This window comes from Struthio camelus, chromosome 3 (assembly GCF_040807025.1).
Source record: "Struthio camelus isolate bStrCam1 chromosome 3, bStrCam1.hap1, whole genome shotgun sequence".
NCBI classification, from domain to species: domain Eukaryota; kingdom Metazoa; phylum Chordata; class Aves; order Struthioniformes; family Struthionidae; genus Struthio; species Struthio camelus.
Genome location: NC_090944.1, coordinates 45,147,776 through 45,160,740, shown reverse-complemented (window position 1 = coordinate 45,160,740; position 12,965 = coordinate 45,147,776). Strand labels below are relative to the sequence as shown.

The 12,965-nt window shown below is 42.1% G+C and overlaps 1 protein-coding gene across 5 annotated transcripts in view; it reads right to left on the bottom strand.

Annotated features, from left to right (window-relative positions):
* Positions 1–8,391, bottom strand: part of IRAK1BP1 (interleukin 1 receptor associated kinase 1 binding protein 1) — a 34,816-nt gene extending 26,425 nt beyond the window's left edge. For 4 of the 5 annotated variants that reach the window (XM_068937614.1, XM_068937613.1, XM_068937612.1 and 1 more), the window contains exons 1-2: positions 8,060–8,338; positions 1,956–2,021 (exon numbers count right to left, since the gene is read on the bottom strand). In XM_068937614.1, the coding sequence (XP_068793715.1) occupies positions 1,956–2,021; positions 8,060–8,338 (345 nt within the window). Of the gene's footprint in view, positions 1–1,955; positions 2,022–8,059 lie in introns of all 5 variants that reach the window. The other variant, XM_068937615.1, reaches the window with a different exon arrangement.
* Positions 8,392–12,965: the final 4,574 nt, after the last annotated feature.

Here is a 12,965-nt window from a genome sequence, read left to right as displayed (position 1 = left end):
AATATACGATTATAATTAAGATATTTTAGACTTCTGTGTTTTCATACAAAACCTCAGTCTTCTACATATTTCCCTTTATTATAAAGTGAATTGAAATTTACCTCCTTAGAATTGAAAGTATATCTTGAATTCTTAGTTATATCTTAAAATAGGTATTTATCTGAAAATTTCTTTAGTCTTCTAAAAACTCTTAACATAGAAAAAGGCTAAAAAGAGTTCATAGCCTATAACATGACTTTTGAGATTTCATGTATGACCCAAATATAATAGCAAACTCACTGGTACAGAAGCCAATTTAAATTAATTTTAAATTCATTTATATTGCTAAAGTAGTCAAATGCAATGGTCAATGGAACTTCTTTGGTTTATGAATTGGTTTATTATTGGACTAACAAAACTAATGCTTAAATATAGGGGGAGGGAAGGAGAAACTAATCTCTGCATAAAGAGCTACCATACTGCTACTTACATGTACAAGACAGCCAAAGTAGCAGCCTTATGGGTAGATTTTCAAGTTCAGACTCTCAGTTCTACGCAACCATACAAATTTTGAACAGCAATTACAGCTGGCACATATCATCTACAAACAATCACTCGATCCATGTAATTAGTTTTTCCAGTTACAAGCTTTGTTGTATGAAAATTAATAGCAGGAAAAGGGAGATGACTGATTAAGTTACCACTTAAGACTGAAGTTTGTAAGCCTAAGCTTGTCTATAGTCTAAATAATAACTGGATATAGTTCTATTAATTTTTCAAGTAGAGCTTATTTAGAAGACTTGGTAATTTCAGCTTTCCTTACAATACTTGTCTACATTAGGAAGTTAAAATTCAGAACATGACACTAACATATATCATTTAAGTAGCTGAGGACTCATTTTTAACTCCAACTTGTCTTTCGCAAATTCTCAATTATTTCTGTATTTATTGTTGTTATTTGCATGAGAACATGCCTTAAAACGAATGAAAAAACAAATCAAAGAGGCTGAACCCTGCTTTAGGGAATTGTAAGTAGCAACAAAATAGCTATCATTCCATTGCAGACTTCCAGGTTTACTTCATAAGAATATGTAAAGTTACTGGGTAGTCATTAAAGTTGGATGCACTGAAAAAATTCATTGACTGAAAACACATCATTTCCCTCAGTGAATGTTTCTAGAGCAACATTTACTTTTTGCTATAGCATGAACATGCAAAACTGCACTCCTCTGGGCCACTTCTGAAGTTAATGGGATTATTCCCATCATATATAGTTTTCACACAGCACTTTTTACCGATAGAATTCAAAGTGAATTACCTAGGAAACAATTAGCTCTGCTTTACTTGCAGCAGGCTGATGGCAGAGTCATGTAGAATAGACCCAAGGTCTGTGTGCTGTTCAACTGTGACTTTAGCAGATCTAGACTGGGTGCCACTCTTGTCCCCCATCCATTCTTGTCCTCTGCCTTGCATTGCCTCCAGTTCAGGGAGCTGAAATAATGGAAAAAATAATCACTTTGTGGGGAGCTTTCTGAAGTAACCCATCAACTAATCACATAGGTACAACTCCTGGCAAAAAGTAGAGGGCAGGAATGGCAAGGGGTGAACGAAAGAGCAGAATGATAGGACACTAACCTGTGTTTGCTTACACTGCCACAGAACGACAGCCTTAGGGTCCTAGAACACAATATTCCCTTCTATAGCATCATCTAACATTTAAAATACATATTCATCTGAGAAGAAAATAATTTTTTTTATATTATGGTAGCAGTGAGCAAATATTCGGCACAAAACAGCAGGCTGCAACCAAATGATGCCACTTTAATTGGCAGTCTTTCAATAGTTTCTTTGGACTATGCTGCCTGTACTGTAGCGAACAGTTACTCCTAGTCATGATGAAAGACAGTCTGCACATTTCCACTGGTCCCTGGCGCTTTTTTTTTTTTTTTTTTTTTTTTGCTAGGATGAATACCTACCTCCGCTTCCATTTGGTAAGTGTTTTCTAGTCTGCTAAAATCCTCTGTTATGGTCATATTTTCTTCCTAAAATAAAGTACAAGAATATAATTTTAAAACTCAGAAATCAAGGATATGTTAGAAAGGTATGTCCATCACATGCTATAAAAGTTGGACAGTTTTGGCTTATGACTTATAATTTAGCAACAAAAGTGTGTAATTTTTCTATGCAAGTCTCTTCAATTAAAAACTAGACAGATATTAAAGATTTCTTGACGTTATCTAAAGTGAATCACACAGTAGTTCTATAATGTAATTTTGCTGCTATTCACTTGAAGAGAAGAATTAGATCTTCAAAGCAACTGCTAGCTAGAAGTTGTGTGTATCTGGGTGTAACCGTCAATTCACCTGGTTCACAAAACTAGAAGTTTAAATTACTTTCAGAAAGTTAATACAGGAAAAGCGCTTCAGAGACCCCCTATTTTACGATATTTCAAGAGCAGCAGCTTGTAGCTAGTAGGTGATTCAAACAATGAGTAAATCAATCATTTTTATTCTAGCAGAATGGTAACCGTAGAAGAGGCTGTTCCACCACTGACACTTCTGTATTAATAGCAGCTGTATTATTCAAAGTAATGACGGCACAGAGCACAGAGCAAATAGGATTCCGTACTATACAGAATAACTCTGGCTACATCTGAATATATGACCAGCTTGCTAGTGGCCTAAACATCACATTTCTTTAACCAACTTCCCTTTCAGGTTAACAATGGATGAACAGTTCATTGAAAAATTACTGCAGGAAAACAAAAAGTGCAGTTTACAATTTAATTGCAAATATATATTTGAATCTAATACCTAGGAACCCTAGGGAAGCAGATACGAAGATTTTCAAATTACTGAAAAAGCTTTACTTACAAAATTTATTGTATAGGAAAACATAGTATTTGCTTTCAGTGTTGACCTATTTCAAAAGTTGCTTTGTGTCAGAATATTTCCTATAAAGGATTCAGATTTTCAGCTTTACCATGTAGCATGAAAAAGTTCACAGAAATGAACAATAATCACACAATAATCTGTTGTCTAGGACTATTCTGCTTCTAAAGCATCTTAGGGAGTTTAGATCCATAATTATCACTGTGCAGCAGCCTACAAGAAACAAATTTTGAAATTTCAGTTTGATGATTGATTGGCAGTGCTCAAATACAGACACGACAGTGCTTATTTTCGGATAATCTTTCTGATAAGGGCACGGACCAGGGCCAGTCAGTCCCCAGAAACTGCATTTCCCCTTTTACAGTCATAGGTTTGAGGTACTTCAGCAGCATGGCTGCCTGTGGTTCATTAAAGAGTGCTCAAGTCAGTCCAGTGCCAATAATTCATTTAATTTACGAGATGGAGCACATCTCACTACTTATGATAGAATCCACTACAATTGATAGGAAAGTGTTTTTTCCTAAAACTCATATTTCACAACAATAACCATACAGTAAAGCTTTTTTCTAAAACTCTTATGTATTTCACAGAAATAACCAAACTGTGATAAAACCTTAGAATAAATATATAAAAAGCACATTTGTTTTTCCTTGTCCCCATTCCATCATCTCTTCCAAGAAGTTCTCTTTCTTTCTGAACAAAGTAAAGCCCTCTTCTTCTAAAGCTTTTTTTGGTTTTGCCTTTAAGCACGCCTGCTGTCTATTTAAGGGCAGTGCCATCTTGTGGTTCTAGGCACTATTGCAATATCTCTGCAACCAAAGTGAAAAATCATTTTGTGCCATCTGTTAAAGATTTTCCTCAGAGCTAATTTTTATTCCACCAGATTTGACAGTAGCTCTATGTGGTAGTGAAGATAAATGGAAGAAATAATTGCTGAAGTCATAACAACATGCCCTCTTACAATATATCTTCCATTAGACACTTGTCCCTGTTCAGGAGCATGTTCTATTCTCAAAGATACAGAAAAGACAGGTAGGTGATGACAGAGCTTTAAATGAGAATTAGGTCTTCCACTGTATCAAAAGAAAAAGCCTTTTTTTTTTCCTACTGCTTAAGTTTGCTGTTTATACTGTACTTGATTTTGGCTGAGGAGCTACCTATTTGATTGCAATAGCCACAGGGGGAAAAAAAAAACAAAACTTTTCACAGTGCCTCAGGACAAGCTGCACTTTTGATGTGTCAGGTACTCTGCGCTTCTGAAATAGTTTCTTTCATTTGCTAAATCTGTGGGACAAAAATCACAGTATAAATATTAAATGAATGTAACCTTATTTTTCTGTGATACCTCAGTTACCACCCAATCCCATGCATTATTCTTAAGCAGAGTGCAAATGTGATTCTGTTATAAGTGTATTTTCTGAACCACCAGTGAAATAAACTATTTCTGTTGCAGAAAAATAATTAAGTCAATGTCACCCCAGTCTTCCAAAAGGGCAAAGGAGGAGGAGCCAGGGAACTCCAGGCCTGTCAGCCTCACCTCCATCCCGGGAAAGGTGATGGAGCAGCTCCTCCTGCAGGTCCTCACTAAGCATGTGGAGGACAAGAAGGTCATCAGGAGTAGTCAGCATGGATTCACCAAAGGGAAATCATGCTTGACCAATGTGATAGCCTTCTGTGATGGGACAACTGGCTGGGTAGATGAGGGGAGAGCAGTGGATGTTGTCGACCTGGACTTCAGCAAGGCTTCTGACACTGTCTCCCATCACATCCTCCTAGGTAAGCTCAGGAAGTGTGGGTTAGATGAGAGGACGGTGAGGTGGCTTGAGAACTGGCTGGATGGCCGAGCTCAGAGGGTTGTGGTGAATGGCGCAGAGTCAAGTTGGAGGCCTGTGGCTAGTGGTGTCCCCCAGGGGTCAGTCCTGGGTCCAGTCTTGTTCAATGTATTCATCAATGACCTGGAGGAAGGCACACAGTGCACCCTCAGCAAGGTTGCTGATGATACTAAACTGGGGGGAGAGGCTGACACACCAGAAGACTGTGCTGCCCTTCAGAGGGACCTGGACAGGCTGGAGAGGTGGGCGGAGAGGAACCTCCTGAAGTTCAACAAAGGCAAGTGCAGGGTCCTGCACCTAGGCAGGAATAACCCCAGGCACCAGTACAGGCTGGGGGTTGACCTGCTGGAGAGCAGCTCTGCAGAGAAGGACCTGGGTGTCCTGGTGGACAAGTTAAGCATGAGCCAGCAATGTGCCCTTGTGGCCAAGAAGGCCAATGGGATCCTAGGGTGCATTAGGCAGAGTGTTGCCAGCAGGTGGAGGGAGGTGATCCTCCCCCTCTCCTCGGCCCTGGGGAGGCCTCCCCTGGAGTACTGGGTCCAGTGCTGGGCTCCCCAGCACAAGAGAGACATGGCACTCCTGGAGAGAGTCCAACGGAGGGCTACAGAGATGATGAAGGGACTGGAGCACCTCTCCTCTGAAGAAAGGCTGAGAGGGCTGGGTCTGTTCAGCCTGGAGAAGAGAAGACTAAGAGGGGATCTCATCAACGTGTACAAGTATCTGAAGGGAGGGTGTCGAGAGGGTGGGGCCAGACTCTTCTCTGTGGTGCCCAGAGACAGAACAAGAGGCAATGGGCACAAACTGAAACACAGGAAGTTCCACCTGAACCTGAGGAAAAACTTCTTTCCTGTGAGGGTGACAGAGCACTGGCACAGGTTGCCCAGAGAGGTGGTGGAGTCTCCTTCCCTGGAGATATTCAAAACCCGTCTGGACGTGATCCTGTGCAATGTGCTCTAGAGGACCCTGCTTGATCGGGGGGGTTGGACTAGATGCTCTCCAGAGGTCCCTTCCAACCTCAGCCATTCTGCGATACGGTGGTATGGATTAATTAAAAAATAAATATATAGATTAACCATCTGATTCTAAAAGAGGCCTAAGATAAGCTTGCAATAACTGGAATTGTATGAACATCATGAGGAATATTAATTTTACAGTGGTCTAGAATGGTATTAACTAGAACTGATGTTAGGAAATCCAGTTAAGAAGAAATTGCTAGCAGTACGAGTTGTGAGTCAGTAGAAAAGCTACAAGGCAAATGAATGCTCTAGGAGCAGAATGATTTAAAATGGGATGGAACAAAGCACTAAAAATTATACCACAGGGAATTACCCTGAAAAAAGACAATTTTTTGTTGTTTTTCCTCAGAGTTTCCTAGAGCTAACACACTGCTAGCACTGAGAAACCCAGAACTTAAGCAGCATTTCACGATGTCTCTGGTAATCAGGAAGAACTAACATTTCCATTCTTCAGTGCATAGTATCTCTGAACCTAGCCAAAAGATTACCACGAAATTATTATAACTATAATAACACACTGAATGGTCAGCTCTCACAGCATAAAAACAGTCTTTTCCCCACCTAGGTTACAACGCCTTCACTTATACACTCCCACTACATTTCTGAATCGGGCTGCATATGCCTAAAGGTAATCATTTATTTGTCCACGTCATACTTCATTTTGCAATTATTTTTTCCAGTCTGCAGTAGAGTTTACAGCACTCCAAAGTATGCTCGTTTATTTAGCACTCTGTTTATGCCTTTTCTCTATCATCTGCAACAGTGTTGAATGCAGCATGGCAAAACCAAAAGTCAGTTGTTCAGATTCACTGTAGGCTAGGTATCTGCAACTATCTTTTCTAATTTTTCTGTGCTTTGAAGAGCTATTTAATTGCAGGTAGAAAGAAAACAGCTCATGGTCTGATAACTCACTATGGTGATGGGCACAAAGCTTATTATTTTCTCTGCTAAAAAAAAAAAAAGAACGCATGCTGCGTTCACTGGCCTTCCTCTGTTCCTCCCCCAAACACAAAAGACTTTAATCTCCTATTATTTCATGTAATAGGAACCAGAGGCACTCAGTGTGTAATCCCACACAAAAATGTACTGTTTCTGACGGAACGAGCTGTTCTAGAAGCAGTGGAACCCTGCTTCTGGTTGCCATTTTTCTGGGCAAGGCTCACGTGATGTGAAAGACACCTCCAACCATGCTAGAGCAAAACCACAGGAGACGGGTCACATACCTAGCCCATAGCGCTCTCCCTGCCCAGGCCGGTAGTACATCTCACCCCATGGCTGCAATATCACCTTTCCCTAACTCAGGGGTTAGGAGTCGTCCTTACGATCATTCTTATTCCAGAACAAATGTTTTGTTCAGCTAATACAGAAAAAGAGGCAGCATGACCACCAAGTCTAAAGGGAAATAGTAAATCTTGCTTATTTTTTTTTTTAAATAAGTTATAGTCAGCACTTACCCTCCAACGCACTCATCTGAGATGTGTGCGTGCCATTCTTATTTATATAGTAGCATAATAAATATCCATAATTTGTTCCCCTTTCCTTTCTCAGAGATTCCTATCATTCTAGTACACTGCTAGTCATCGCTGGGCAGGGAGATTACGTTGAACTGTCCAGGACGATGCTAAACTTGCTTTCCTGACTGGCAACAGCTAAAGAAAAGCATCACTGCTCCGGGCTACTTACAACCGCTTACTCTCTAACTACTTTGCATTTATACTGAATTTCACCATAGCATCAGGCAGTATCACATAACCTTCTGCAATTCTTTCATTTTTACTACATCGAATGGTTTGGCATTAATAGCAAACTTGGTCATCTCCCTTTTCCTCAGCTCAGCTGCGAATACACTGAAAAGGTGCAAACTTCCTGGGGGACTTCAGCAGCGAACACTTTCAAAAACGACCGTTCATGCCATCAAAGACTCGTTTCGCTCTATTTTAAAAAGTCCTAGGTGCGGGGCATTGCCTGGCACCGCTTTTATAAAATCCAAACCACCACCAGGATCGCCAGGCCAAAAAATTACCGCGATGGAGTATTTACAGTGTGGACAAAGCTGCACAGGCAAGACTGCGCTGCCATAAAGTGACTTCCCAGGACTAAATAACTCATTGTGCTAGAAGATCTTTTTTTTTTTCTCCCCCCCCCCCCCCCAAATATTTTCGTTTCCAAAGCGCCCCAGGCCTGGCTGCAGGCCTCTGCCGCGGCCCGAGCCCCACGCTGCGGCCCTAGGGCAGCCCCCGGCTCCCGCAGCGGGGAGAGGCGGCCGCAGGGGCCGCAGACCCACGGGAGGCGGGCCGGGGGGACGCCGGGGCTGGGGGGCGGCGGCGGTACTGGCTCTCACCGGCACGCCGCGCCGCCGGGCGCTCTGCGCGATGTACTCCAACCGCCGCGCCACGCTGCCCCGCGCCGCCGCCGCCGCCGCCTTCCGGCTGCCCAGCCGCACGCACACCCGCGCCCGGTCCGGGCCCGCGCTCAGCTCCGCGCTGCCGCTCACGTGAACCTCCCGCGGCGGGGGGGGGCCGCCGCAGCCGCCGCCGCGCTCCAGGGCCGGCGCCGGCGCCGGCGCGGTCGGGCCCAGCTGGGCGAAGACGCGGGCGGGGGGCGACGCGGGCAGCGCCATACCGCCGGGCCCCCCTGCCGGCACCATGGCAACCAACGCCAGCGCGCCCGCGGCACCCTGGGAGCCGGCCACGTGACCCCGTCGCGTCGCCATGACAGCGCAGCGGCGTCATGGCCTGGGGGGCGTTCCGGAGTCAGGTGTCTTTCCGCCATGACAGCTACCGAGGCGGAAGTGCTCCGGCCGCCCGCTCGCCTCAGGGAGCTCCGCCATGACAGATAACGAGGCAGGACGTCCGCAGTGGTTGAAGTGGTTGGGGAGCCGTTGGCAGGGCTGGAGCCGTTGGGGAGTCCTGTGAGGGGCGGCCGCATCCTCAGAGGACAAGCTGCCCTGTTTCTATCATATTTTCCCCATATTACCACATTTTTCCAGCATACTAGGACCTGGAGCAGCCTGAGAGATACACCCTGAGGAGGAGTGTAGAGAAAGGGATGTTGTTGTCGCTGGGTGTGGAAGGAAGCCTGGGTTTCCTTGTGCCATGACACAGCCACCGCGGGAGGCAGGGCAGGGCCCGTAACAAACCCGCCGGCCCCAGCACTCCCACGCTGGCGCTGCCCGTCTGCCGTGGTGGGGGCTCGCAGCGTGTGAGTTGGCAGCACGGAGCTCTGCAGGCCAAGTCCTAGTACATGCGCCTCAGTAGCAGAGAGACATGGAGCTCCTGGAGCGAGTTCAGCCAAGGGCCACACATGTGATGGAGGGACTGGAGCCTCTGATGTAGGAGGAGAAGCTGAGAGAGCTGGGACTGTTCAGCCTGGAGAAGAGAAGACTCAGGGGGGATATGATCGATATGTATAAATACCTGATGAGAGACATTGAAGAAGTTGAGGCAAGGGTCTTCTCTGGGGTGCCTGGAACAGGGTTAGAGGCCGTGGGCACAAACTGAAACACAGGAACTTCCATTTAAAGATAAGAAAGCCCTTTTTCGCTGTGAGGGTCATCAAGCAGCAGAACAGGTTGCTCAGAGAGGTTGTGGAGCATTTATCCTTGGGGATATTCAAAACCTGACTGGACACAGCCCTGAGCCGTCAGCTGATTGACTCTGCTCTGAGGAGGAGGGTTGGACTAGATGTTCTCCAGGGTTCACTAAGTGCTCGGAACACAACGTGCAGTTTAACCTTTCATTTTGTGTAGGCTTTCCATGTCTTCGCTTATGTTCATATAATGCAGTTGTCAAAAAATGAAAATGTTTGTTAAAATTCTGACTCTGGGGAATTCTCGAATTAAACAAATTATTTGAATGAGCTAAAATCCAAGCTTCGTATCTGTGTCTAGCTAGCATTGGTCTGTATGTCTAGTCTCTTTTGTACTAGAACATTTTGGTTGGAATCTGGGTATGTGATGGCTGTTTACTGTTTTAGTTGGTCCTGAATGAACTTGGGAAAGAGATGGAAAACTCTGACAATATTTTATATTTATAACGGGTCTTGTAGCCTTCAAAATACACATTGCAAACATTAAAAAGTCTGCCTGATATGGCACAGATAAATATTGCTGTACTTATGACATGCAAAGACATCAAGATTGGATTTTACAATCAGAGGCAGATTTTTTGGAGGTGATGGGAAAGAGAAATATTAAGGGAACAAAAGTCATCTCTTTTTCACCTCATTAACTCTGCTTGGTGCAGTGTGTGCTCCACGTCTTGTCACTAGAGAGATTCTGTACAAACTTCCTTTCCCACCGTTCCTATCACATCTGCCTTAAGAGATGTTAATAAGTTTTGCATGCCTCGTAGCATTTTGAGTTTTCTGCCCAGTATAACTTTGAATCTGTTTTTCTCTCCAGATTTGCTGAACACTTAAAACTTCAGATAAAGTGAACTGTATCCATTAGGTGTTCATTACCTCTAGAGATGACGCTCCATGTTTCTTGCCATGAAAAACCAAAAGTAGAGACATCTACAATTTTGAGTGTGACTGACTTTAATCAAAGCTACCTGACAAGACAAGGAAGAAGCTTGCAACAGAATCCATAAATACTGATGCCTAGTCACTTACTTAAATAAGTTCTAGACAGTGCTAACTTCAAGAAGGGAAATATAATGTAAAATGAAAATTGATACAGAGGAAATAGAAATGTATATTCCTCACTGTTGCATTGGTGAAGAAATGATCTGGAATTATTATTTGTAAGAAATAAATCTTTGCCAAAAATTTGTGTGTCAAACAAAGCAATATTTGAATAAACCGATAGCTTAAAAAATAGCAAATCTGCAGGATCTGATAATATTAATTGAAAATTAATTTAAAATACTATAGTCAACAGTTAATTAAAATTTATACTAGCTTAACAATTTTAATACTAAATCTCAGTTTGTTATTTAAAACGTCAGCTGGGTTTTCTTGAGTTGCAAAGGAAATAATATGCATTTTCTGCAGCCCATAATTTTGTGTTTTCTTGGAAGTACATAGTGACAGTGAATGAATACATATGTATGCTTCTCATATATAAAAGATCTTAATGTTAACCACTCACAAATTTTCCTTCTTTAACAATGCAATATTCCCCTGTAATTTGACTGCCATAGAACCTAATAGTTACAGCAATAGCATCTTCAGTAGAAACGTTAAATGAACTTTTTTCACTGTACAGCTGTGGAGGCAGCTGTACAACTGGGGAGAGCTACAGGTTTCTAAATATTATGGCCAAAAGAAATCCCTGTGTACTGACTTCCATAAGAAGCCATACAGCTTTCATAAATTTAAAGGCGTGCTGTCTGAACTTTTAGAAAAATGTATAGTTCTGATGGAAAGATTACTCATTATGAAGAGCCTCTTGTTGTTCTTGGTCAGATATTTATTTATTAATTATTCTTATTGTTTTTAAAAAGTTATTATGCCACACAGATTCATAGAAAATAAGGATTAGAAAAGAGTAGAAATTAACAAGTCTATTCTTTTCCAAAGCAGAATCAGCAGGCCTTAATCGATTTTACAGCAACCAGTTCTAAAAAACCTTTGAAGATGGATTTTTTTCGCTCCCCAGTGTCTCAGTTGTCCTTACTGTCTGTTGTTAGCTTATATCCTTTTTGACAGGGGAATCAAGTAATGCACTGACTCAACACTTAGTTATAAGCATCAGCAACCAGAAGACACTGCTTTAAGAGACATAGTCTCCCTTCTTTCTGTGAGCACGGTTCCTTAATTTTGGATCGATTTCCCCACGCACCCTCTCTTTGACTTCCTTCCTTCATGGCTCATTGTAGAAACCTGTGTCCCATCTTTGAAATGCAAAAGAAAGCAATTTTTATGCCAAGTGGACTTCATTCTGGGGCTCAGCTCTTTGGGCCGAACGGCTCAGATGGCCGTTCATGGGAACGGCTTAGATGCCGTTCTTTGCTTGTGGGTATGGCCTGATTTAGCAACCATCTTTAAATTCTCACTGGGAGGGCATAAGGCCGTTTTTTTCCCCAGAGCAGCTTTTATCAGTCCAGTTCCTGGAATTTGTCTGCTCGTTCCCATTTCTGTTACTGTAATTGAAGTTACGAAGTGGAAGCCAGACATCTAAAAATCAATACTTAAAAATTGTCCAAGTTTGTGTTAGAAACTACTTTTTTAATTAAAAAATACCCTTTCTTTACATGTTAGTTGTTTATTTAACTATACCGAATCTATGCTGGTCTCACAACACCATGACATGGACAAAAAATAGCTTATTTTTCAGCAGTACGAGTCACAATGTAATTGAAGTCTAAAATTAGTTGTGTATGCGATGCAACACATGTTGTTATTTGTCATAAAATCACCCAGGCAGCCATTAGATCTGGCCCTATAATTTGAGCAGGAATCTCCTGCATCAAGGAAATCCATAGGTTGATTATATGCTGACTAATATTTCCTTTTATCAGTTTTTCATTCCCAATCTGTCAACTCAGATGAGCTCTTGCTATTATATAATAGCAAGGAAAAAGGTAAAGGAAGGAAAAGCAAAAAAGGAAAAGGCAAGGATAAACAAAGGAAAAGCAAAGGATTTACAACTTTAACTCTAGGCCAGTGACTGGATGACCTTAATCTTTCTTTTTTTTTTTTTTTTCAGTCTAATAAGCCTTATATGGTTTAAATCAGCATAACTATTTAACAGGAGATTGCTATACATGTTTACCTGGCTCAGGACAAGGCATCTCATGTTTTAAGTTAATTGCAACAAGGTGTAACTCTAGTTTTCTTATGGGTCTTCTTAATGACTTGTTTAAGACCGTTGTCAACAGTGTCTGCTGCTCTGAAATAATGAACATAGTAAACAACTGTAAGATGCGTGTTAAACTAATGACAGGTATTTGTGTAAAAATACACATTAGATGACAGAGCTGCAGATGGGAATGTGAGATATAAGAATAGCTATGAGAAGGAGTGACAATTCAGAAATTAGCTAAAATATGGCATGTAAGAATTTTGATGAGAAAAGAAAGCATAAGTGGAAGAGTCAGACCCCTGCAGTTGACAGCAAGAGACTACAGGTGATTTTACTTGTACGCAGGGGAATGAAAATTAGAAAAATCATTGGCTTTGAACCAGACAGTGACGCAGTGACAACCTTAAAAAAGTGAAACAATATTATAAATGTCTCCCTAGCTTTTGTACCAAGACTTTCTTTTCATACATAAGGAGTTACTGGAAAAGGAACTGAAATT